This window comes from Lasioglossum baleicum, chromosome 11 (assembly GCF_051020765.1).
Source record: "Lasioglossum baleicum chromosome 11, iyLasBale1, whole genome shotgun sequence".
In the NCBI taxonomy this organism is placed as follows: Eukaryota; Metazoa; Arthropoda; class Insecta; order Hymenoptera; family Halictidae; genus Lasioglossum; species Lasioglossum baleicum.
The window spans coordinates 4,181,379-4,207,055 of NC_134939.1; the positions used below are offsets into that span (position 1 = coordinate 4,181,379).

Below are 25,677 nucleotides of genomic sequence, written 5' to 3' on the forward strand. Positions count from 1 at the left end.
GTCTGTCTGTTGTTTATGTTTATGTTGGCTTTTGAGATTACTTCTGTGTTGGAGGTATGTAATTTTAAAGGATCTATTGTATTTTGTTCTTTGGGTCGGAATAATGTCTTTATTGATGGGAATAGTTCGTCTGGTTTGTGTGTTGTTAGGTTTGTGATTTTTTTTTTCCAGTAAGAACTAACTGATTTGTGGAATTCTTTTTTTATTTTTTTTTTTGTAGATTTTAGCAGGTATTTCAGCATTTGTATGTGTTGATCGTTTAAGGTTGTGCAGTTGTTGATTGCAGTCCGTTTGTTGAGTTGTGTTAGTATTGTGCTTTTCAATTTTTTAAGGTTTTTTATGGTTGGTGTGATGAATCTATCTGAAGAGTTATAATTGTGTGAGATGCGTGGTGTTGTTTGGTTTATGGCTAAGTTAATGTTTTCGTTTAGTTTTTCAATGTATCTGTCAATTTCGTCTGTGGTTAGGTTTTTATTGTTTGGGATGGCTGTGTCGTCTATGTTTAACAGGTTCGTTTGAAACTTGATCCAGTCTGTTTTTTTATAGTTGTAAATTATTGACGGGGGAGGTTTGTCTATTTCCATAGTGTTGTTGTGGTATAGAGAAATAATCATTTCTACCGCTCTGTGGTCGCTGTCAAAATCAAGAGTGTTTAATCTACCTGGGGCGGGTGTGTTGTGAAATTTTATGCGCTCGTCTGCTAGGCATATGTCTATGAATGATCCGCCTTTTGGATAAGATGGAATTTTTGTGTTTAGCAGAGTGACTCTATTTTGAATTTTATTGTTTTGAATCCACGTTTTTAGGGTGGTTCCTCTGTTATTGATGGATGGGTTATTCCAGTCTGTGTGTTTTGCGTTTAGATCACCAGCTATTACGAAAAAGTTATTGGTGTTGTATAGTTCTAATTGGTTGCAAATTTTAGTGAGGTCTATGGTGAATTCTTTGTTATTGCTGCTGGGTGCGTATGTTGCTATTAGGAATAGTGAGTTCTGGTTTACCTTGATTTCTATAATTGTAGCTTCTAGAGATGCATGGAGTGAGACAATTGGCTGGACGGTTTTAAATTTTAAATTCTTTTTAATAAGGATGCCGGTTCCCCCAGCTTGTTTCGCGTTTGGTCGGTCTGATCTCACGAATGTAAAGTCTTTAAAATTGACTTTGTGCTTCGAGTTTAATTTTGTTTCGCATAGTAGGACCACATCAGGTTTTTGTATGTCTAAGAAATCAGTTAGAGCTGCTCGTTTCTCGTTTGAAATAAGGGAGTTTACATTAATTTCTATTATTTTTAGTGTTTTATGTGATGTTGTTGTGTTTCTGTTGTTGTTTCTATGGCTTGTGTGGTTTGAAAGAGCGTTAGGGTTCATCTTATATCACTAAATTGTTTGCTAGCGCTAGTCTGTTGATTTTGTTGTTGTTTTCTTCTATTTGATATAATAGATTTTCGGAGAGTGAATTTATTGCTGAGTCTATTAATTGTTTTATTTGCAGGAGTAGTGTGTTATGTAATTGTATGTTTGGATCGGTTTGAGAGGTGGAAGCTATCTGTGTCGGTTTCGTTTGGGTTGCGTTAATTGGATTGTTGGTGTAGTTAGGAGATGTTGTATTTGTTACTGCTTGGCTGAAGGAAAAACCCGATTTTATGAAATTTGAGCTAAAAGTAAGTTTTTTCTCTTTTTCAGAATGTATTGCTAGTTTTCTTGCTTGTATTCTTTCTTTAAATTCTATTAGTTTGGGGCAACCTCTGTAAGAGGCTGGATGACCGTGGCTCTTACAATTCACGCAGTATGGGGGAGAGACAGCTTTTACTGCTGTGGAGATTAGGGATCGAGGGCATTCGCCTGGATTGTGGTCGTGTTCGCATTTAACGCATCTATACTTAAGGTTACAATTTGACGCTACATGTCCAATTCGTTGACATCTTATGCATTGTATTCGGTCTTTTTTTATTAACTTTTCCCATTTTACTATGGTGTGCATGAGTGATTTTATTTGACTCAGATTTTTCAGATTGCTTTCAGCTGTAAGTTGGACTATGTAAATAGGTAGGATTCTACCTTCTTCTGATGATCTTTTTGTTGAGAATCTTTTAACAGATATAAACGACAGGCCTTCTATATTTAGTTTTTGTAGGGTGTCAAATATTTCCTCCGGTTCGTAATTACCTTCTATGTTTTTAAGTAAAACGGTTATGTTTTTGTCTGATTTAGGCGTGTAAGTAAAGAACTGAGTATTAATGCTTTTGAGTGTTTCGCAGGCTATTTTGTAGTTCGTTATAGATTGTGTTTGTAATATGTGTTTGTTATTGTTAATTTTTTTTATGTGAAAATCATTTATTACTAGGGAGAGTTTAGCTATTATGTCCTTCGTTGTGTTTGTGTGTAGCGTGATTGGCGGAGGTTTATTTGTTTTTTTATTCTCTACATTTGTTTCGATATCAGAAGGAGGTAGAATTTTATCCTCTTTACCTTTTTGAAGATTCAATATGTGTTGACCTTTAAGTGGGCCTTGTTGGGGGTGCGACTGAGCCGTTGATCCGCTGGGCCCTGCTATTATTTGTGGGATGTGATTTACTGGGCTTGCCTTTGTAGATGCAGTTTCTGTAGGTCGGTGCTCCGGGGTGGGGTTCGAGGTGTCCATTGTTTCTTCTGCTTGTCCTATGGTGTTCGACGCTGGGTTTTTATTGGGGTTGTTGATGTCCGGGGTTAATGTATTTTTGGTCCGTTCCTTTTTTGTTGCCGTTCCCAGGTCTTTGTTGGAACTAGGTCTTTTTATACCTGTGCTGAATATTTGGTTCGTATTGCTGGTGCCGTTACTTTTTTTCTCTGAGAGGGGGGTGGGCTCAGTGTCCAGTATTGCGAATCTGTTGTTGCTAACAAATTCGTTTGTTGGCGACGGAGTTCGGTTTTTGTTTTTTTCTTCTTCGAGTTGCTTGGATAGCTGTTCGATTGTTTTCTTCATGTCGTTGATAATTGTGTACAGTTCCTCTGGTTTAGGGTTGTTCATCATGATGCCATCCTTCGTTTCTGGTTGTTGATTTGTTGATTTTGTTTTGTTTTTTCCCATTTCTGAGGCTGTCGATATATTGTTTCTGGTTGCTTTGTTGTGTATGTTTGGTTTCGGGTTTTCTTTTTTCGTTGCATCCTTGTTGCTTAGGATTTTGTTAATCCGCAGCATCGTTTTCTTGTCTAATAAGTTTTCTGTGTCGTTGCATTCTGCTTTGATTTTTGAGATCGTTTGCGATAGTGTTTTGTTCGACGAAGGTGTTGTGATGTGTGCGCTAGATTGAGAGCTGCTGCATTCAATTGATTGGACGTTGCTAACGTTTTCTTTGCCTGAGGAATGTGCCCCTGTTGGCATCGCGTTTTCGCGCGCGATTTTTACTTTTTCACTCGCTTCTTTTTTTGTTTTTTTTTCACTCACCACTTTCACATGTGATTAACCAGTAGCACTTTGGATAACGCACTGTGTGATCGATGCGCATTAAACTTTGATCACTGTTTTTCACTTATGCGAATCGTTTCTTGACGATCGCTAGGCACGTTTCAAAGCTGTTTCCTGGAGGCGCAGGTAGCACGCTGGGCATGACCTACCCCTGCGAAGGTTCGAAGGGGACTGGCGACTAACGCGCTCACCCACGGAACCCTCCCATTTCTTCGCAATCTCCTACAGTACACTTGATCTGGGGATCCTGATCCCACATTACCGTGTCGAGTAGGTGTTCTAGGACTCGCGTCGTCTGCAGCGTTGGAGGCGCCCGGACCGGTCAAAGTGGAGGATCCACCTTTCGTCCCCCAGGGATGCCAGGAAGCGTTTCGATGTGACGAGTCGCAAGGGAATCTCTACGGGCCGGCCATTGGGCAGCACGTACCATGTCGTGGGGCATGGTTTGCCCTTGCCCGCGTACCGGATAGGCGCTAAGATGTCGTGTCAAGATTCCGGTCCATGGCTGTGGTCTATCCGGCGGTGGTGCCTCCGTGGCAGATGGTGGTATGGTATTGACGCCGTCGCTGTTGGTGCCCTGGTTTGTTTTGGCTTTGGTGCGGGGAGCCTTTGTGGACGTGGCTGCTCCGTGGGCATGAACCTGGTCGTCCTTCCGGTCCTTGGCTGTGGTCTTTCCGGCGGTGGTGCCTCCGTGGCAGATGGTGGTATGGTATTGACGTCGTCGATGTCGGTGCCCTGGTTTGTTTTGGCTTTGGTGCGGGGAGCCTTTGTGGACGTGGCTGCTCCGTGGGCATGAACCTGGTCGTCCTTCCGGTCCTTGGCTGTGGTCTTTCCGGCGGAGGTGCCTCCCGTGGCAGCTGGTCGTATGGTGTTGACGTTGTGCCGCATCTTTTTCTTTGGTTCTGGCCTGGTGTTGCCGGCCGCTTGTTCTTCGTCGCTTTTCTTTGCGGTTTCGCCGGTTGTTTCTTGTTGTCCCACCACTGAGGTGGTTCGGGAAGTCCTACGGGGAGCCCTATTGACGGTCCATGTCCCGCTAGTCTCCTATGCTCCTCGATGCTTGTCGGTGGTATAGTCGAGGCGTCGGAGAAGGCGTCGGAGAATACGCTGGAACTGGACCGTGCGCGTCGGAGGGTGAACGAAGGCTCCTGACTTCTGCCTTCGTTCAGCCCGAGCAGCTCCGTAAGTTGTTCTGACAGCATAATGCCCTTAATCTGCTCGCCTGGCTGACTGGGTTATTGCTGGAAAGGAAAATATAAAAATAAGATGATTACCAACGTGAGAACTAACGAACAAATTTTGCAGTCCATTTATAATTAGGGCTGTAACTTTTCCGAAGCTTCGAAGTTCCGAAGGTTCGAAGTCTTCCAAGTGCTCGAAGTTTCAAAGTCTTCGAAACGTATGAAGTTGTAACTTATGAGTTCCATACCATGTCACGATTTTATTATTATTTTTTATTATTACGTTTATTATTATTACGTTATTATTACATCCATTATTATTATTACGCAGCGTGCAGGAATACGAAAAATTCAATACAGTATTCGCGATAATTTTTTGCAAATATCTCGAAAACTAAATGCGACCCCTCTATATGGGAAAAGGAAAAAGCTGTTCAGAATGTGTTACTGCATAACATATTTAAATTTTATTAAAATCGGAGTGGGCAGTACTTTTCTGTATAATTACCGGAATTTTTGCTCTTGTGGCCTCTTCCTGTTGGTGACCGTGTTCTGCCCGTGTCTTTCGGTCACCCGGTGTAGTTGGCGTTGGTCGTCTCGCTGTCGGTGCCCTGGTTTGTTTTGGCTTTGGTGCGGGGAGCCTTTGTGGACGTGGCTGCTCCGTGGGCATGAACCTGGTCGTCCTTGCGGTCCTTGGCTGTGGTCTTTCCGGCGGTGCTGCCTCCCGTGGCAGCTGGTGGTATGGTATTTGACGTCGTCGATGTCGGTGCACCGGTTTGTTTTGGCTTTGGTGCGGGGAGCCATTGTGGACGTGGCTGCTCCGTGGGCATGAACCTGGTCGTCCTTGCGGTCCTTGGCTGTGGTCTTTCCGGCGGTGCTGCCTCCCGTGGCAGCTGGTGGTATGGTATTTGACGTCGTCGATGTCGGTGCACCGGTTTGTTTTGGCTTTGGTGCGGGGAGCCATTGTGGACGTGGCTGCTCCGTGGGCATGAACCTGGTCGTCCTTCCGGTCCTTGGCTGTGGTCTTTCCGGCGGTGCTGCCTCCCGTGGCAGCTGGTGGTATGGTATTTGACGTCGTCGATGTCGGTGCACCGGTTTGTTTTGGCTTTGGTGCGGGGAGCCATTGTGGACGTGGCTGCTCCGTGGGCATGAACCTGGTCGTCCTTCCGGTCCTTGGCTGTGGTCTTTCCGGCGGTGCTGCCTCCCGTGGCAGCTGGTGGTATGGTATTTGACGTCGTCGATGTCGGTGCACCGGTTTGTTTTGGCTTTGGTGCGGTGAGCCATTGTGGACGTGGCTGCTCCGTGGGCATGAACCTGGTCGTCCTTCCGGTCCTTGGCTGTGGTCTTTCCGGCGGTGGTGCCTCCCGTGGCAGCTGGTCGTATGGTGTTGACGTTGTGCCGCATCTTTTTCTTTGGTTCTGGCCTGGTGTTGCCCGCCGCTTGTTCTTCGTCGCTTTTCTTTGCGGTTTCGCCGGTTGTTTCTTGTTGTCCCACCACTGAGGTGGTTCGGGAAGTCCTGCGGGGAGCCCTATTGACGGTCCATGTCCCGCTAGTCTCCTATGCTCCTCGATGGTTGTCGGTGGTATAGTCGAGGCGTCGGAGAAGGCGTCGGAGAATACGCTGGAACTGGACCATGCGCGTCGGAGGATGAACGAAGGCTCCTGACTTCTGCTTTCGTTCAGCCCGAGCACCTCCGTAAGTTGTTCTGACAGCATAATGCCCTTAATCTGCTCGCCTGGCTGACTGGGTTATTGCTGGAAAGGAAAATATAAAAATAAGATGATTAGCAACGTGAGAACTAACGAACAAATTTTGCAGTCCATTTATAATTAGGGCTGTAACTTTTCCGAAGCTTCGAAGTTCCGAAGGTTCGAAGTCTTCCAAGTGCTCGAAGTTTCAAAGTCTTCGAAACGTATGAAGTTGTAACTTATGAGTTCCATACCATGTCACGATTTTATTATTATTTTTTATTATTACGTTTATTATTATTACGTTATTATTACATCCATTATTATTATTACGCAGCGTGCAGGAATACGAAATATTCAATACAGTATTCGCGATAATTTTTTGCAAATATCTCGAAAACTAAATGCGACCCCTCTATATGGGAAAAGGAAAAAGCTGTTCAGAATGTGTTACTGCATAACATATTTAAATTTTATTAAAATCGGAGTGGGCAGTACTTTTCTGTATAATTACCGGAATTTTTGCTCTTGTGGCCTCTTCCTGTTGGTGACCGTGTTCTGCCCGTGTCTTTCGGTCACCCGGTGTAGTTGGCGTTGGTCGTCTCGCTGTCGGTGCCCTGGTTTGTTTTGGCTTTGGTGCGGGGAGCCTTTGTGGACGTGGCTGCTCCGTGGGCATGAACCTGGTCGTCCTTGCGGTCCTTGGCTGTGGTCTTTCCGGCGGTGGTGCCTCCCGTGGCAGCTGGTTGTATGGTATTGACGTCGTCGATGTCGGTGCCCCGGTTTGTTTTGGCTTTGGTGCGGGGAGCCTTTGTGGACGTGGCTGCTCCGTGGGCATGAATCTGGTCGTCCTTGCGGTCCTTGGCTGTGGTCTTTCCGGCGGTGCTGCCTCCCGTGGCAGCTGGTGGTATGGTATTTGACGTCGTCGATGTCGGTGCCCCGGTTTGTTTTGGCTTTGGTGCGGGGAGCCTTTGTGGACGTGGCTGCTCCGTGGGCATGAACCTGGTCGTCCTTGCGGTCCTTGGCTGTGGTCTTTCCGGCGGTGGTGCCTCCCGTGGCAGCTGGTTGTATGGTATTGACGTCGTCGATGTCGGTGCCCCGGTTTGTTTTGGCTTTGGTGCGGGGAGCCTTTGTGGACGTGGCTGCTCCGTGGGCATGAATCTGGTCGTCCTTGCGGTCCTTGGCTGTGGTCTTTCCGGCGGTGCTGCCTCCCGTGGCAGCTGGTCGTATGGTGTTGACGTTGTGCCGCATCTTTTTCTTTGGTTCTGGCCTGGTGTTGCCCGCCGCTTGTTCTTCGTCGCTTTTCTTTGCGGTTTCGCCGGTTGTTTCTTGTTGTCCCACCACTGAGGTGGTTCGGGAAGTCCTGCGGGGAGCCCTATTGACGGTCCATGTCCCGCTAGTCTCCTATGCTCCTCGATGCTTGTCGGTGGTATAGTCGAGGCGTCGGAGAAGGCGTCGGAGAATACGCTGGAACTGGACCATGCGCGTCGGAGGATGAACGAAGGCTCCTGACTTCTGCTTTCGTTCAGCCCGAGCACCTCCGTAAGTTGTTCTGACAGCATAATGCCCTTAATCTGCTCGCCTGGCTGACTGGGTTATTGCTGGAAAGGAAAATATAAAAATAAGATGATTACCAACGTGAGAACTAACGAACAAATTTTGCGGTCCATTTATAATTAGGGCTGTAACTTTTCCGAAGCTTCGAAGTTCCGAAGGTTCGAAGTCTTCCAAGTGCTCGAAGTTTCAAAGTCTTCGAAACGTATGAAGTTGTAACTTATGAGTTCCATACCATGTCACGATTTTATTATTATTTTTTATTATTACGTTTATTATTATTACGTTATTATTACATCCATTATTATTATTACGCAGCGTGCAGGAATACGAAAAATTCAATACAGTATTCGCGATAATTTTTTGCAAATATCTCGAAAACTAAATGCGACCCCTCTATATGGGAAAAGGAAAAAGCTGTTCAGAATGTGTTACTGCATAACATATTTAAATTTTATTAAAATCGGAGTGGGCAGTACTTTTCTGTATAATTACCGGAATTTTTGCTCTTGTGGCCTCTTCCTGTTGGTGACCGTGTTCTGCCCGTGTCTTTCGGTCACCCGGTGTAGTTGGCGTTGGTCGTCTCGCTGTCGGTGCCCTGGTTTGTTTTGGCTTTGGTGCGGGGAGCCTTTGTGGACGTGGCTGCTCCGTGGGCATGAACCTGGTCGTCCTTGCGGTCCTTGGCTGTGGTCTTTCCGGCGGTGCTGCCTCCCGTGGCAGCTGGTTGTATGGTATTGACGTCGTCGATGTCGGTGCCCCGGTTTGTTTTGGCTTTGGTGCGGGGAGCCATTGTGGACGTGGCTGCTCCGTGGGCATGAACCTGGTCGTCCTTCCGGTCCTTGGCTGTGGTCTTTCCGGCGGTGGTGCCTCCCGTGGCAGCTGGTTGTATGGTATTGACGTCGTCGATGTCGGTGCCCCGGTTTGTTTTGGCTTTGGTGCGGGGAGCCATTGTGGACGTGGCTGCTCCGTGGGCATGAATCTGGTCGTCCTTCCGGTCCTTGGCTGTGGTCTTTCCGGCGGAGGTGCCTCCCGTGGCAGCTGGTCGTATGGTGTTGACGTTGTCCCTCATCTTTTCATTTGATTCTGGCCTGGTGTTGCCCGCCGCTTGTTCTTCGTCGCTTTTCTTTGCGGGTTCGCCGTTTGTTTCTTGTTGTCTCACCACTGAGGTGGTTCGGGAAGTCCTGCGGGGAGCCCTATTGACGGTCCATGTCCCGCTAGTCTCCTATGCTCCTCGATGCTTGTCGGTGGTATAGTCGAGGCGTCGGAGAAGGCGTCGGAGAATACGCTGGAACTGGACCGTGCGCGTCGGAGGGTGAACGAAGGCTCCTGACTTCTGCCTTCGTTCAGCCCGAGCAGCTCCGTAAGTTGTTCTGACAGCATAATGCCCTTAATCTGCTCGCCTGGCTGACTGGGTTATTGCTGGAAAGGAAAACATAACTAGAGAGTTATTGTTGCTCGCTCGCTTCGCTCGCTCGCGAGTAGGGTTGTTTTTGCTCGCTCGCTTTGCTCGCTCGCGGATAGGACTGCTCTTGCGAAAGGGTTAGTGTTACGCATGGCTAGTAGTACCTATAGCTATTAATGTTTTTTTTTATTTGGTGTGTGACTCGCCACGAGCCACACAAAGAACTTCCCGATTCGTTAGTTGCAGTATATTATTATCATTATTAAGTGTACGTTTTAAGAAGATTATACGTTTTCAGGGAAATTCAATAGTTTTCTACTTATCAAAATGTTTGCTATATGGCGTCGCATTAAACGAACATCGCAGGCTCGTTGCTCGCTTGGTTCCTTGTTATACCATACAAATGTTGCAAAATAAATTGTCTTAATTAGTTTTTCGGAAACGATACAACTCCTCATTATCCGGGTTTGCAGTATTGATCTTGGTTTTCTTCGATACTGTTAATTTAAATTGTCCCAAAAAATATAAACCGCGCTCAATTTTGAAACTCTGCTCAGTGCTACATACAACATTTGTAAAGTTCGTTTTTCTGATGTTTTAAAATTCAAACATACTTTTCTCGTATGTTTGTCCCCGATTTTTATGAATCGTAATCGCTTCAGCAGGAACCACTGGAAATTGACTACGTGTGATTTGATATTTTTCCTCACTCGACATATTTACTTGATTCGATATTTTTATTATTGGTGTTAAATTTTTATGAATATTTGCATTTTTCATATAATCACGATAACGAGTTCTTACTTTCACTCCTACTCTGGCCAATTGAAAATCTAACCACAATATAGACGGAATTTTAGTATTTTCTTGAAAAGTAATAAATTTTAATATTCCGCATGCGTGCTCCATTAACCAATCCTTTTTCAACATCAATGTTATTAATATAATTATCATATAGTTTATATTAATTTTCAATTTAATCTCAGTTAATAATTCGTTTTGAACTGATTGTTTTTTTAAAGATTGTAATATAAATTTTTTTTTGTACTTTCATCGATATTCTTTGAAAATGTATTCTCGGGAGTAGAGATGATTAACTCACTCTTGCATTGGGATAATTTTCGATTATTGTAAGCGGAAACATTATCATAAGGTACAAAAAAAAAAATTAAAAAAAAATTTTTTTTTTTAATTTTAAAAAAATTAAAAAAAAATTTTTTGTGTAATTACGTTTGTTTCTTCGGTGGAAACTTTCCGTTCTCTCGTATAAATTGCATTGTTGAATGAACTTTTTTCGAAAAAAACTAAAAAAACTAAAAAACTACTGGACGAAAGTGGACCAAAATCTAATCAGCTCTAAGTTGCGACGAGGCACGTCGATTGCATCATTCATCATTCTGATCGCGTTGTTACTTTTTCTGAAAACGTTAACGAAAAATTTGATACCATAGAAACGGCCATACGCACACACACACACACACACACACATACGAACATTTTGCTGAAAATAGTCTAAAATGACTGCAATGACCATGAAACGTGGAGATCTGCTAAAAAATCGAATTTCGAAAATCGGGGTCATTACAATAACTTCCCTATAAAATCGGGAAGTTAAAAATAAGATGATTACCAACGTGAGAACTAACGAACAAATTTTGCAGTCCATTTATAATTAGGGCTGTAACTTTTCCGAAGCTTCGAAGTTCCGAAGGTTCGAAGTCTTCCAAGTGCTCGAAGTTTCAAAGTCTTCGAAACGTATGAAGTTGTAACTTATGAGTTCCATACCATGTCACGATTTTATTATTATTTATTTATTATTATTATTTATTATTATTTATTATGAACAGACCGAGGTCCATTCACACAAATGTTTACAATATTAACTTTCAGTCACCGGTGACTGACACTGAACTTTCCGTTTTGATTTTTCGTAATTAAATTAAAAATAGATTGCATTCTATTAATAAATTTCGGTGTCATATCACGAATGTACTTAAAAAATAATACTTTGCATACAAAATTTTAATGAGTTTTATTTAATTCGATCCCAAGTAGCCACGTACGTCCCTAAAACGTACGTTTCAGGTCCAGTTCACGTTCAAACGTCCTACGTCCATTCTGTGTACGTTTTAGGGACGTACGTGGCTATTTGTGACTACTTGGGATGACATCGGATATCGCGGATCCTCGAAACTTCGAATCTTCGAAACTTCGGAACTTCAAAGTTTGTGAAATCGAAGCTTCGAAATCTTCGACCTTCGAAGGAAAGTTACAGCCCTATTTATAATAGTTAGACTGCGGATCTTTATGCAAAGTAAAAGCTTTCTACCTGAATCGCAACAAGCTTTGGTGTGAGATAAATATTTAATATCTTGTTCAATATATTTAATAGGTTAAAACTAATATAGTAGTAAATTTAAATCGTTCAAATTTTTGTACTGTCAGAAATAGGCCGACCCATTTTTATCCTAAATGTATAAAATCCGCAGTCTAATACATAGTATGGTAATTATACAGAAAAGTACTGTCCACTCCGATTTTGATTAAATTTAAATATGTTATGCAGCAACACATTCTGATCAGCTTTTTCCGTTTCCAATATAGGGGGGTCGCTTTTAGTTTTCGAGATACTGGTAAAAAACTATCGCGAGTACTGTATTGAATTTTTCGTATTCCTGCACGCTGCGCTGCAACGTAAGTCTGTTTCGGTGCGACGTTTGTTTACATTTTGGCGCTATAGAGATAAAAGAGAAAACAGGGGGGGGCGGAAAGGGCCAGCCTGACACCACACACACCCACTCAGTGTTTCACACGCACCCACTGTTTCTAAATTATACTCTAGATTCTTACGTATTTTCACGTGCTGATTACGAATATGATATTGAAAATTTGCGCAAATGTTAATTTCTTAACGGAAACCTTCTTTTTAGAAACACTGGGTGCGTGTTAAGCACTGGGTGGGGGTGTGTGTGGTGTCAGGCCGGTTCTTTCCACCCTCCCGTTTTCTACCTCATCTCTACAAAGTCAAAATGTAAACAAACGCCGCACCGAAACAGGTTTACGTTGCAGCGGAGCGTGCAGGAATACGAAAAATTCAATACAGTATTCGCGATAGTTTTTTGCAAATATCTCGAAAACTAAAAGCGTCCCCCCTATATTGGAAAAGGAAAAAGTTGTTCAAAATGTCAATATCTATAACATATTTAAATTTTATCAAAATCGGAGTGGGCAGTACTTTTCTGTATAATTACCAAAATTTTAATGAGTTTTATTAAATTCGATGACATCGGATATCGCAGATCTTCGATGCTTCGAAATCTTCGACCTTCGAAGGAAAGTTATAGCCCTATTTATAATAGTTAGACTGCGGATCTTTATGCAAAGTAAAAGCTTTCTACCTGAATCGCAACAAGTTCTGGTGTGAGATAAATATTTAATATCTTGTTGAATATATTTAATAGGTTAAAACTAATATAGTAGTAAATTTAAATCGTTCAAATCTTTTTAGTGTCAGAAATGGGCCGACCCATTTTTATCATAAATGTATAAAATCCGCAGTCTAATAATAGTATTAGAAACACTTACGTGTTGGTCGCACACGTTCCGTAAAAATCCGAAGACAACACAATACAACAACTATCTATAAACTGAAAATCAACAGAGCCGCGCACAGATCAACGTTCCACAAACTTCGTACCGCGAATGATCCACTCAACCCTGACGGGCCTTATTATATACCCTCAAGGGTAGCTACCCCCACTACGCGCACTTTGGCCGCAAGGATTCAGATCCCCGACTGTGCACAGCATTAGGCTACTCGCCGCGTAATTCATTTTCCATTAAAATCTTTGCTGTTCTGTCAACGTTTCGGTTTCGGGATTTTTCCTAGAGTGACAGCAATTTTGGCAACTGAAAAAGAACGATAAAATTAAACATTAAAACATAAGCAGAAGACGCATAATGCCGAAGCTTTGTCGATTCATTCCCCTAACTTTTCAGAACAGACACAACATTTTTAATATTAAACTATGCGATTTGAACTTTTTTGGGAAGCTAAAGCAATTAGATTACTACAGGATGTGAAAAGGAATTTTTTCAAAAATTGCATTTGGTCGGAATTGTAGAGAAAATATTAAAAGATGCATTTTACAACTTTTTTGTATAGGCCTGTATTGAAATTTTAAGAAATACGTTTTGTAGATCTGTGTAAATTATATGTATATACTGTGGAAGTTTCATAGAAATCGATTGATGCGGGAAAAAATGACAGGCATTTAAAGATGTAAGAATCCTTAGAATTACTGCAGTTAGAGGCCGAAAATCGTGAAAACTGCAATTTTTACCATCTTTAAACGTTTGTAGCTCATTACAACGCGTCGACCGACTTTGATGAAATTTCCAGAATATGTTTAATTGAAACAGATCTACAAAACGTATTTTTTAAATTTTCAATATAGGCCCACATAAAAAAGTTGTAAAATGGATCTTTTAGTATTTTCTCTACAATTCCGACCAATTGCAATTTCCGAAAAAATTTCTTTTCACATCCTGTAGTGAACTAAGTGCTCTAGCTTCCGAAAAAAGTTTGAATCGTATAGTCCAATATTAAAAAGATAATCGCGTTTTTTAGAGCGTCCGAATATTAATGGGAGTCACTGTGTAGGTATATGTTAGAATAATATAATAAAAACATAAAACAGCGATATTCTTTGCTTTGCGCCCAAAACCCAGTTGCGCCGGTGGCGGGCGCCTCTTTCGCCACACCCTCGTTACGGCACTGCCGTTTACTGTTTTCCCCGTAATCTACGGAAAAGTTTTGGTTGGAAGTGCTCGGCGAGGCTGCGACTAGGGTACTACGAGAGGCTCGAGATAACGTCTTGCAGGGAGCATACGCAGCATGGAAATCGCGCTGGAAAAAATGTGTCGACGCCCAAGGGTCCTACTTTGAAGAATTTTAAAGGTTTGTACTCATATGTTCAATAGATTTAAAAAAAGAATGTATAAAATGTATAAAAATAAATATAAATAAAATATAAAAATATAAAATATAAAATAAATAAATAAAAATAAATGTATAAAAAATTTCATGAAAAGGTAATCCCAACAAAAACATTCGGTAAACAGGAGCCAAGTTATTATGGCCGTAAAAAGTTATGAGATCAAACACAATACGGCCAAGTTCGTTAGCTTAGAAATACCTCTTGCAATACTGAAAAAAGCGTTCGTAAAAATTAGTTTAAAAGAACGCTATTTAATTTTTAAAGAGATGCATGAAGGGCTAAATAATTCAAACTTGGCCGTTACTTTTTAAATCAATGGCCATAAAAGGTGTTAGGTGGCGGCCAAGTTTGAATTATTTAGCCCTTCATGCATCTCTTTAAAAATTAAATAGCGTTCTTTTAAACTAATTTTTACAAACGCTTTTCTCAGTATTGCAAGAGGTATTTCTAAGCTAACGAACTTGGCCGTATTGTGTTTGATCTCACAACATTTTACGGCCATAAGAACTTGGCTCCTGTTTACAGAATGTTTTTGTTGGGATTTCATCACTTTTTGTTGAAATTTCATCAATTATCAAATTTATGGTTATTATTACTCTTACCCCTGATTCATTAAATCCTAAACATTTTTTATCTTTAAGGTGAACATTAGTTAAATTAATAAACGAATGTTCGTGTTTTACTACCTATTTATACCTACTTGAAACTTTGTCCCGAAAAATCTAAACAACGCAGCGACGATCAAAGAAAAAAAATTCTTTTATAATCTGCAAGACAAAATCCAAATTCAATGTATCGAAGAGTAACACCCTGCCATGCCGGCGACGCGACGTTCGGATCCATTTGGCCGATTTACCCCTAAGTTTCTTTGGTATAATAAATGAAAGCTTATGTTATTTTGGTGTTCTTCATTCTTTCATAAGGCCCATTTAATTTCCCATCAGTTTTAACTCCATCAAGTGATATTTTATACTTCTGAAACATGAATGTTTTCTGTAAAATCCGTATCAATGCCTCCGGATCGGAAACTTTTTGCCAGGGGTTGCATTAATTCGAGTAACTGTAACTTTTTAAATATTGGACTATACAATTTGGACTTTCTCTGGAAAGTTGGAGAAATTAGTTTGCTGCATGATGTGAAAAGATATTTATCCAGAAATTGTAATTGGCCGGAATTGTAGAGAAAATACTAGAAGTTGCATTTCACTACTTTTTTATGTGGGCCTATATTGAACATTTAAAAGATAGTTTAAAAGATATAATTAACCCTTTGCAGCTGTTTTAACTCGAAAATGAAACATCTCGTTCTAGGTAGAATAATATTTCGTTCTATACGATTCTTTTCACATCGCACATCGTCTATTTTTCCTCATTTGGTACGTTAAACTGAAGAAAATGAATATTTTAATATGTACTCTGAATATCATCCACAATATTTACTTGAATAGAATTTTCGAAATGAAAACGTAAATATTGGGGTACACAAGCGGGACAAAATGATACATGGCACAAATAACAGCTTTACATTTGTCAGTTGTGTAGAATTTACTGAAGAGCACACATTCATTGCAAAACGTAATTGATAAAGTGGGTACTAGCTTCTCTCTCTTTCGTGCTTATTTAATAAAACAACATATACTAAAGTGTTAAGAATGGATCGTGGAAAAAAAACTAATTATATGTGAAGTACATACGATATTGAAATTAAAGGGAGCACAAGATTGAATTACAGAAATATCAAAAATTGTAAATAGATGCTGAAAAGTTATTATAAGTTTGTTAAAAAAATCGTAAAAATTACGAGAAAAAGAAGAGTTCTGGGCGTCCAATTCTAGGATGACTGCGAGACAAATCACTGAAAGTGTTGACGTAAACACTAACGGGAAGAATGTACGTTGTGTTTTAGAAAAATGCAAGCACTTGGCGCGAAGAGAATTGCAGAAGAAACCTTGGTTAAAGAAGGAGCATAAAGAGTTTCGCTTAGAATTTGCCGAAAAGCATATAAATATGAGGACAAAGCGGCCAAGAGTCATATTTACTGACTAAAAAAGATTTAATTTGGATGGTCCAGACGACGCGACGTAGGCTATTACTATCGTAATTTGAATGAAGAACAGCAATTTTTAAGTCGTCGCCAAATGGCTGTGTGATAATTTGGGCCGATATTGGGTGTGTGTATTGGAGTAAAACAGAAATTAAATTTATGAAAGGACGAATGAATAGTGAACGGTATATTGAAATGATAAATGAACAAGTAAACGCTTATGTTGTAAGAATTGCTGCAAATAAACACATTTTACAACAAGATAATGTCGCAGTACACGCGGCGCGGCGAAAGCGGTCAAGAAAAATTGTCTTTTCTTAAAAAATTATTCGTGTTTTGGAGTCGTCAGCAAGATCTCCAACCTCGACATTATTGAAAATGGTTGAGGACATCTTACCAGAGCTGTGAACCAAAATGGCAGACAATTCCAAAATATTAACGATTTAAAGTAGAGCATTTTGTATAAAAAAATGGAATTTCTAATGTTTCATAAACAGAAATTACATTAATTTCACAGTGTGCTATCTTTTCGTCCCGGAGTGTAATACCTCATACGTCATACAATAATTAAAGGTTTAGTAATTGATGAGCTACCAACATGTTTAACAATGTAAACAATATTTTGAATAATGGTACAGCAATTTTTAGTGGTGATTTCGAGTCACCACTGGAGCGCTATGGGCTAAAGATGATAGAAATTGCAGGATAGTACAAGAATGACAAATATTATAAAGCGGAAACGCTAACGTTACCGTTAACGCGTCAGAAGGAATAGCTGCAAGCTGCAAGTACAATTGTATAGAATTTCGGGGAAAACTTGGAAGAGGGGGGGTTGCCGGAGGATTATTTATGGCGTGGAAGAACCGACGCGACGCGACGGTGCCCGTAAGGATAATCACGGTCGCTTAGAGTGGCCGGACTATGGCAAGGTAAAACGACCGGCGATATTGAAGACAATATAAATCCTCGGAACCGTCTATACCTGTCTGTCTGACCTTCCCTTGCCGTATTACACGTTTGTTTTCATCCGAGTTGCCGTTTCGATCAAGAAACGCTCCCTAAACGCGAGATGGTTGACGTTGACAGTAACTACAGTGTGTCACTGTGAGCGAGATATGTATCATTATTTTACCTTGCATACGATTTATCATAGACACAAACTCGAGCTTATTGTGCTCGCGTAACTGGAGGATTATGCGAGCAAAATATTGCTCAGTCGCATAAAACAGAAGAAAAACTTGGAAAAGGAATAGATTCTGACGCTAAAAACTTTATAGGTTTTCGCGAAAATAATTTCACCCTTCTGCGAATCAATTTCGCCCATTAAGAATATATAAAATTGATTTTATTTATTTATTTCGATTATAAATTATACGTAGGTCTCAATGCTCAATGGTGAAATTGATTTGCGAAAGGGTGAAATTGACTTGCAAAAGGGCGGCTTCGGAGTGAGAAACCTGTATAAAAACGAGAAAAGGGGTCCCACAGAAAGTGGTCGGCCGGTTTGCTCTTCCTCGTAGCGGGTCCCGGAATTCGGAACGTTACCCACTTGGTGGCTTGGTGGGCGATCAATCGCGTGTGTGGAGGGGAGGGCTGGACGCGGGGCATGATGTGGTCCCATTTGATTTGACGTCGAGTCTCGCGCGAAGTGCGCTTCTCAACGAGAGAAGATCGTTAATATAATACATCACGATTTTCGCGATCGGGTCGATCTCGCGACCGGTCGATCTCGCGTCCCTGGACAGGTGTTAACAGCTTCCACCGGACCCACGTCTACAGGCCCAAGAGATTAGAATGGTAACGCGATCGGGCCCGATTTACGTACGTTGACCACGGCGAAACGAAAAGTACGTAACGGGACAGCGGACAAAGGAGGTCCGGAACGGGCGAACACGGACCCCTCGATAGTTTCATGGTAGATTCCACAAGGGTGGAATTCTGGAGACTGATTGTGCGCCCAGGTAATTTATGTACACGCCAACGCATCACGATTACTAAGCCGTAGACACGTCAGCCAAAACATCTGAGTCACTAGGACCAAACGACCCTTAGGCCTTAGACCTTCTCTTCCACAGCATACCATTCCTACTCCCTTCCACATTTTCCTCTCCAAAACCAATTATACATATATAGCAGCCCACCGAAATAGTAGTGCAGCAGCCTGCTATGGGCGAAGGTTTACGGTAGGGATAGCGCTATTAGTCCTTGGTCCCGGGGACTAATGATGAAACCCCTGACAAGTGAATCCTGAACTTGTTTATCTTTCCGTGATGCCCTCACGAAAGTGCCACGAGCCAGTTCGTGGCGTTCTTCCGATTAAGAAATGTCTAAACTTGATAGAATTCGGGCAGTGCTTAGTGCTTTTTCTCGTGAAGATATCTTGGAAAAAGTATCTAATTCAATATTTTTGCCCATCATCGGTGCCTCGGGCGCCTTGGTCGAGTGGTGCAATAAACACGGCCGGGGGATTGCCCGGGGGATTGCTCAGGTCTAGGAGGCCCGACCCTTGGGCCTCGGAACGTGTTCATTCAGCCTCGAGCTGGTCATAAGGATCTTGAAGGATCCGAAAGGATCTTTGAATTAGATACAGACCATCGTCGCCAATTTTTCCACGCTTCTCCGAACTCGCGTTTCGGTGGACCGAGTAGCTGAAACGCGAGTCGGGAGAAGCTGAGTCAACGATGGAAATGATCAAGATCCGCTAATGTAAGTTTAATTAATCATTTACAATTCAATCAAATATGTTTTTTATTTAAATGTATTAGATAATCAAATATTTCATAAATTCAATTTTTCTAACTATACAATCTATTAAGCAAGTGCAGTTTTTAAATATGTTAAATTTTGCAACAATCGTTTTGAAACAAATCAAGTTTGAAACAAATATTTTTTTATTAGTTAACATCTTTTTTTAACAGAATCTTGCAAGAAAAATTGTCTAAACAAAGTATATTTTTGCTCAGATAAAAGTTTTCGTATAAACATCCTTTTATAAACAGAATTTTCTAGGTAAATTAAATTGTTTCAACAAATATAATTTTTTGAACACGTAAATAATCTGTATTATTTTTTAAATAGGTTTAACTAGATTATAATACATATTTAAATAGAGTAAAAGAAAACCTTCAGATTTGAATGATAAAATGCATTTTCCTATATGCAAAATCATCGCTGTCATCGCTGCCTGCCAAAAGGTCAATACTTCCTCCATCGGCTTTCACCTTGTTAATTGTTATTGCATCCCTATCAATATACATTGTAGTTTAATTTCTCGTAAAAAGTACATTTCTCTGAAAGCGTTCGGACGTTTTTGTCTGAAATAGTTTTCAGGATATAAGGACTTTATGCCATAAGTAGGGCGGGTAAATAACCTTCATTTCGGGCCAGGAGGAGTCGTTGATTATCTGAACCCCGTCCCGTAATGTCGCGGCAAATTCCTTTCTTTCCGTGCTAATCCCTCGACCGTCATTCCGACGACCCATAAACAAAATAGCTTTTAAAATGGTCGAACATTATACTTTGTGCCTTATATTTATACTTTATATTGTAAGACTCGGAATTCTCAATTCTCTGGAAATTGTACATGTACCTCTCTCTCGCTTCCTTTCTTCCCCCTTCCCTTACCTTAGTACAGTTCTATCGTTTTCCTTTCTCTTTGTCATTAAGCGTCCATATAGCGTTATGCACAATCTTCGCTGTTCTGTCAACGTTTCGGTTTCGGGATTTTTCCTAGAGTGACAGTAATTTTGGCAACTGAAAAAGAACAACTAGAGGGTTATTGTTGCTCGCTCGCTTCGCTCGCTCGCGAGTAGGGTTGTTTTTGCTCGCTCGCTTTGCGAGCTCGCGGATAGGACTGCTCTTGCGAAAGGGTTAGTGGTACGCATGGCCAGTAGTACCTATAGCTATTAATGTTTTTTTTTTATTTGGTGTGTGATTCTCCACGAGCCACACAAAGAACTTCCCGATTCGTTAGTTGCAGTATATTATTATCATTATTAAGTGTACGTTTTAAGAAGATTATACGTTTTCAGGGAAATTCAATAGTTTTCTACTTATCAAAATATTTGCTATATGGCGTCGCATTAAACCAACGTCGTATGCTCGTTGCTCGCTTGGTTCCTCGTTATAGCATACTAATGTTGCAAAATAAATTGTCTTAATTAGTTTTTCGCAAACGATACAACTCCTCATTATCCGGGTTTGCAGTATTGATCTTGGTTTTCTTCGATACTGTTAATTTAAATTGTCCCAAAATATATAAACCGCGCTCAATTTTGAAACTCTGCTCAGTGCTACATACAACATTTGTAAAGTTCGCCTTTCTGATTTTTTAAAATCCAAACATACTTTCTAGTATGTTCGTCCCTGACTTTTATGAATCGTAATCGCTTCAGCAGGAACCACTGGAAATTGACTACGTGTGATTTGATATTTTTCCTCACTCGACATATTTACTTGATTCGATATTTTTATTATTGGTGTAAAATTTTGATCAATATTTGCATTTTTCATATAATCACGATAACGAGTTCTTACTTTCACTCCTACTCTGGCCAATTGAAAATCTAACCACAATATGGACGGAATTTTAGTATTTTCTTGAAAAGTAATAAATTATAATATTCCGCATGTGTGCTCCATTAACCAATCCGTTGTCAACATCAATGTTATTAATAATTATCATATAGTTTATATTAATTTTCAATTTAATCTCAGTTAATAATTCGTTTTGAACTGATTGTTTTTTTAAAGATTGTAATATAAATTTTTTTTTGTACTTTCATCGATATTCTTTGAAAATGTATTCTCGGGAGCAGAGATGATTAACTCACTCTTGCATTGGGATAATTTTCGATTATTGTAAGCGGAAACATTATCATAAGCTACAAAAAAAAAATTTTTTTTTAATTTTTTTTTTAAATTTTAAAAAAATTAAAAAAAAATTTTTTGTGTAATTACGTTTGTTTCTTCGGTGGAAACTTTCCGTTCTCTCGTATAAATTGCATTGTTGAATGAACTTTTTTCGAAAAAAACTAAAAAAAACTAAAAAACTACTGGACGAAAGTGGACCAAAATCTAATCAGCTCTAAGTTGCGACGAGGCACGTCGATTGCATCATTCATCATTCTGATCGCGTTGTTACTTTTTCTGAAAACGTTAACGAAAAATTTGATACCATAGAAACGGCCATACGCACACACACACACACACACACCAGAGTTGGGCAGGAATTAATTACATGAGTAATTAATTACATCTTCAGTTACAATTACATGTAACTGTAATTGGAATTGCAATTACTTTCGCTCAACCAGTAATTGTAATTGTGGACCACAATTACAATTACTGGTTGAGCGAAAGTAATTGCAATTCCAATTACAGTTACATGTAATTGTAATTGTATTTCTGCAATTCCAATTCCATTTACATGTAATTGTAACTGTAATTGTTAGTAGCAGTTACAAGTAATTGTAGCTGGTAGCTACAGTTCCTTTCCAAACAGACGACGCTCGCGCGTCGCGCGTGAACATTCACACACCGCTAGGGTACTCTCACACACCGCTAGACCATGTATACGTACGCGAGGATTGCAAGGGTCCGGGATTCAACTTCTGATTTCTCGATAATGCAAGGACGGGGTTTTTTAGTAGTCAAAATCGCTAGATGAAAGATCAATCTATGCCATTGTTTGCCTCAAAAGTCCTTCTTTTACGTTTCCGAGCAATGGTTTTGCAATATTCGGCTGCATGTTGCCCGTCGGAGAGGCTACTACGTCGGCGTGACTGCAGCGTCATCTAACGGGCAACATGCGACGGGCAACATGCAGCCAAATATTGAAAAACTATTTCTTAAATTATTAAATTAAAATTTTTTTTATCGCTTCTACGTTGACGGTTCAACTATCCCGCCACCAGCAGAGAAATAAAATCGATTTATCGAATATCCTTTTTCCAGATTTTCAAATTGCGTTACATTTTAATTTTTTTTATTCATTTCACGATACGTCCTCTTTTAAAATTCGCATCGCTATTGCAATATTTATTTCCCATGTATTCGTTTTATATATACATATATAATCGTACCCATATTCGAGTGTTTATCAAATATCCTTTTTCTAATTTTTCAACCGTGTTAAATTTTAATTTTTTATTCATCTTATAACATGTTCTTCTTCACATTTTATATCATTCCTATAATATTCATTTATATATATATATCCCGACAAAAACATCCTGTAAACAAAAGTCGCAAGATCAAACGAAACACGGCCACGTTCGTTAGCTCGAAAATACCTCTTGCGATATTGAAAAAAAAGCGTTTATAAAAATTAGTTTGAAAGAACGCTATTTAATTTTTAAAGAAATGTGTATAAAGGGCTGAATTGTTCAAATTTGGCCGATACCCAACACCCTTTATGGCCATTGGTTTAAAAAGTAACGGCCACATTTGAATAATTCAGCCCTTTATGCACATCTCTTTAAAAATGAAACAGCGTTCTTGTAAATAAATTATTACAAACGCTTTTTTCAATATCGCAAGAGGTATTTCCAAGTCAATACGAATTTGGCCGTATTTCGTGTAATCTCGCAAACTTTTTACGGCCATAGTAGAACTTGGCTCCTGTTTACAGAAAGTTTTTCCCGAAATTTCATCAATTTTTCTTGAAATCTGTATCTACACCCAATAAGCAAATAGTTTCACGTCTGTCGCGTGTGGTTCTCCACGCATATGTTTTTTCTATTTTTTTTTTAAATCAAAAGAGTACACACGTCATGCGGTTCGGCATACCCTATGTGTTTTTAGTCGAGCCTTTTAAAAATTTTGTTATTTTTGCGATAGAACGCAACCGCTCCCAAAATACAGCCATACTTTAATTTTTTTCCTATTAAAAAGACTACACGCGTCACGTGGTTGGGCATACCCAACATTCTTTGTGTCGAGCATTTTGGAAATTTCGTTATTTTTGCGGTAGCACGCATCGTTCTCTAGATACAGCCATTTTCTAAATGTTATATCCTACGTACCTATTTCGTAATGTTTCTTTTTTTGTTTTTTTCAATACAACCCCTTCAAAGTGTACTATTTCAAACTTTGATAATTATTGCTTCGAATGTTTGTTATGGTGAACCTATGTACCAAATTTCAAGCCTGTAGATGAATGGAAAATACCCAAAAAAGGTTTTGATGATCTATCGGTCAGTCAGTCGGTGACAAATTTAGTAATTTTTAAGGTCCTATATCTCGCAACCTGCTAATGTTGGAACATTAATGTTTCAATATTGAGACATGATAGCACATTTAACAACTGTACGAAAGTACATCTCTGCGTCTGCCTCCAGTGCCGAATTATAAACCTCTAAAAAAATACGATCAACTTGTTTCGTGTAAAAAAAGGCAGCGCGAAAACTTGGCTGATGCGCTACCGCGTACACTAAGGGTGCGTTCCGTTTCACGCTTCAAGCGCATACACTGTATAGTGTATGCATAGAGACTCTTATACTACGCTATACAGTGTATGCGCATTATGCGTGAAACGGAACGCACCCCTAGATGTATATGTATATACCGGGTGGTTCACGACAAACAGGCCACCTAAATAGCTCCGTTAGAATTAGAGATAGAAGAAAATGTTAGAAAGAAAAGTTGTACTGTTAAAGGGGGCAAATATGGTGATATAAAAAAATATTCCGATTGTAGTCGTTTTTAAGGTCTTTTGAAGGTCATCGATGATTTTTAAATAGCACCATATATTTTTAACATCACAGTGTTGTAGCTGATGTCAAGACGAGTACAATGATGTGGTACACTATGACCTTCAAATGACCTTGGACTCATTAATAGATATAATTTGACTACTCTGTTTGATCAACAGAAATTTAATTTCTTCAGCCATTAGGTCTCACAACACGTATTCCGTTAACGGAAGGTGATCTCTAAGCGTACACAAACAAGATTATCAACAAACTACTGGTATGTATGCCGAGTCATTTATGGTCATCGAATTATTGCGAGTGTATCAGTTTATCAATAACCGTTTAACGATGCGTTACTCAAACGAGCATAAGACCGATCTTATTTCCATTTATTACGAAAGTCGTCAGTGTCTTCGAGGAGCTGTTCATCATTAAAAAGACCGATTTCCTGGTCGCAGATGTCCATCTCGTTCTACCTATTCAAATTTATTAAAAAAGTTCCGTGAATTAGGCAGTGTAGGACGGAATACGTGTTATGAGACCTAATGGCTGAAGAAATTGAATTTCCGTTGATCAAACAGAGTAGTCAAATTATATCTATTAATGAGTCCAAGGTCATTTGAAGGTCATAGTGTACCACATCATTGTACTCGTCTTGACATCAGCTACAACACTGTGATGTTAAAAATATATGGTGCTATTTAAAAATCATCGATGACCTTCAAAAGACCTTAAAAACGACTACAATCGGAACATTTTTTTATATCACCATATTTGCCCCCTTTAACAGTACAACTTTTCTCCCTAACATTTTCTTCTATCTCTAATCCTAACGTAGCTATTTAGGTGGCCTGTTTGTCGTGAACCACCCGGTATATACCTATAGTCCATATCAACATTTACCCTGTATTTAAATACTGCTTTATTTTTCTTCAACAGTTGTATCAATCGATCGTAATCGATTCGTATTACGATATTCGATACGAAGGTTGTTATGACAAGCATGAAAAATTCCATGTAAAATACCGTTGATCCTCGGGACACTTCTACAAAAGTCTCGAGAAGGCCGACACTTTATTATTTTTTATTAGGGACCGAGGCTCAAATTCTGCAGAGTCCTTGGAAAATACGTTTTTCAAGAAAGCATTGTTCTCAAAGTCGATGGTCGTCGTCCGCGTGCAACAAGGGATCATAAATTAAACGCACGCGTTGGCCACTTGGGCCTTTCGTTTGTCACGTGACTCTGGGTCCGTTGCTAGTATTTACCGTCTTTGTTTGTACATTTGCTTTCCGCAATTGGCCCGAGGTGGGGATGTCCTCCCCCACCGATAGGGATGTACAGGAATGGCTCCTCCCTCGGGTCAGTCAACGAATGGGATGTTCTTTCCCCCAAAAATGTACCATTTTCCCCACTCTTCAATCTCACCACCGAGGTGAGGAACGCGCTGACCCAGGGACAGTTCTCAGATACAATTTCTCTCTGAAGTTGCACAGTCTTCCGCAAAGTTTACCTCCATTCGAGATACAACTTGCAGTTTAAACAAGTGTAATATATTGTGAATATAGTGAATAAATTCAGAGGTTCGTTAAGGCAAAAGGGTGTCGAGCTGTCGTTTCAGTCAAAATTACAACGCAGAACCTCTCAAATATATTAAGAGAAGCTGCAAACATAACAA

General features: G+C 40.2%; 2 protein-coding genes across 2 annotated transcripts; both read right to left on the reverse strand.

Annotated features, from left to right (window-relative positions):
* Positions 1-3,956: 3,956 nt before the first annotated feature.
* Positions 3,957-5,412, reverse strand: LOC143213666 (uncharacterized). Its single transcript, XM_076433719.1, has 2 exons — positions 5,131-5,412; positions 3,957-4,682 (listed from the first exon to the last, which is right to left on the reverse strand). Exon 2 carries the CDS (start codon positions 4,641-4,643, stop codon positions 3,957-3,959), a length of 687 nt encoding a protein of 228 aa, XP_076289834.1. The 5' UTR covers positions 4,644-4,682; positions 5,131-5,412.
* Positions 5,413-6,885: 1,473 nt separating this feature from the next.
* LOC143213667 (uncharacterized) lies at positions 6,886-8,619 on the reverse strand. The gene is made up of 2 exons (XM_076433721.1): positions 8,357-8,619; positions 6,886-7,908 (listed from the first exon to the last, which is right to left on the reverse strand). The coding sequence occupies exon 2, from the start codon at positions 7,867-7,869 to the stop codon at positions 6,886-6,888; it is 984 nt and encodes a 327-aa protein (XP_076289836.1). The 5' UTR covers positions 7,870-7,908; positions 8,357-8,619.
* Between the last annotated feature and the right edge of the window lie 17,058 nt (positions 8,620-25,677).

Excerpts from the sequence above, each read along its gene's own strand:
- LOC143213666 (XM_076433719.1), bottom strand. The coding sequence starts at position 4,643 with ATGCTGTCAGAACAACTTACGGAGCTGCTCGGGCTGAACGAAGGCAGA.
- LOC143213667 (XM_076433721.1), bottom strand. The coding sequence starts at position 7,869 with ATGCTGTCAGAACAACTTACGGAGGTGCTCGGGCTGAACGAAAGCAGA.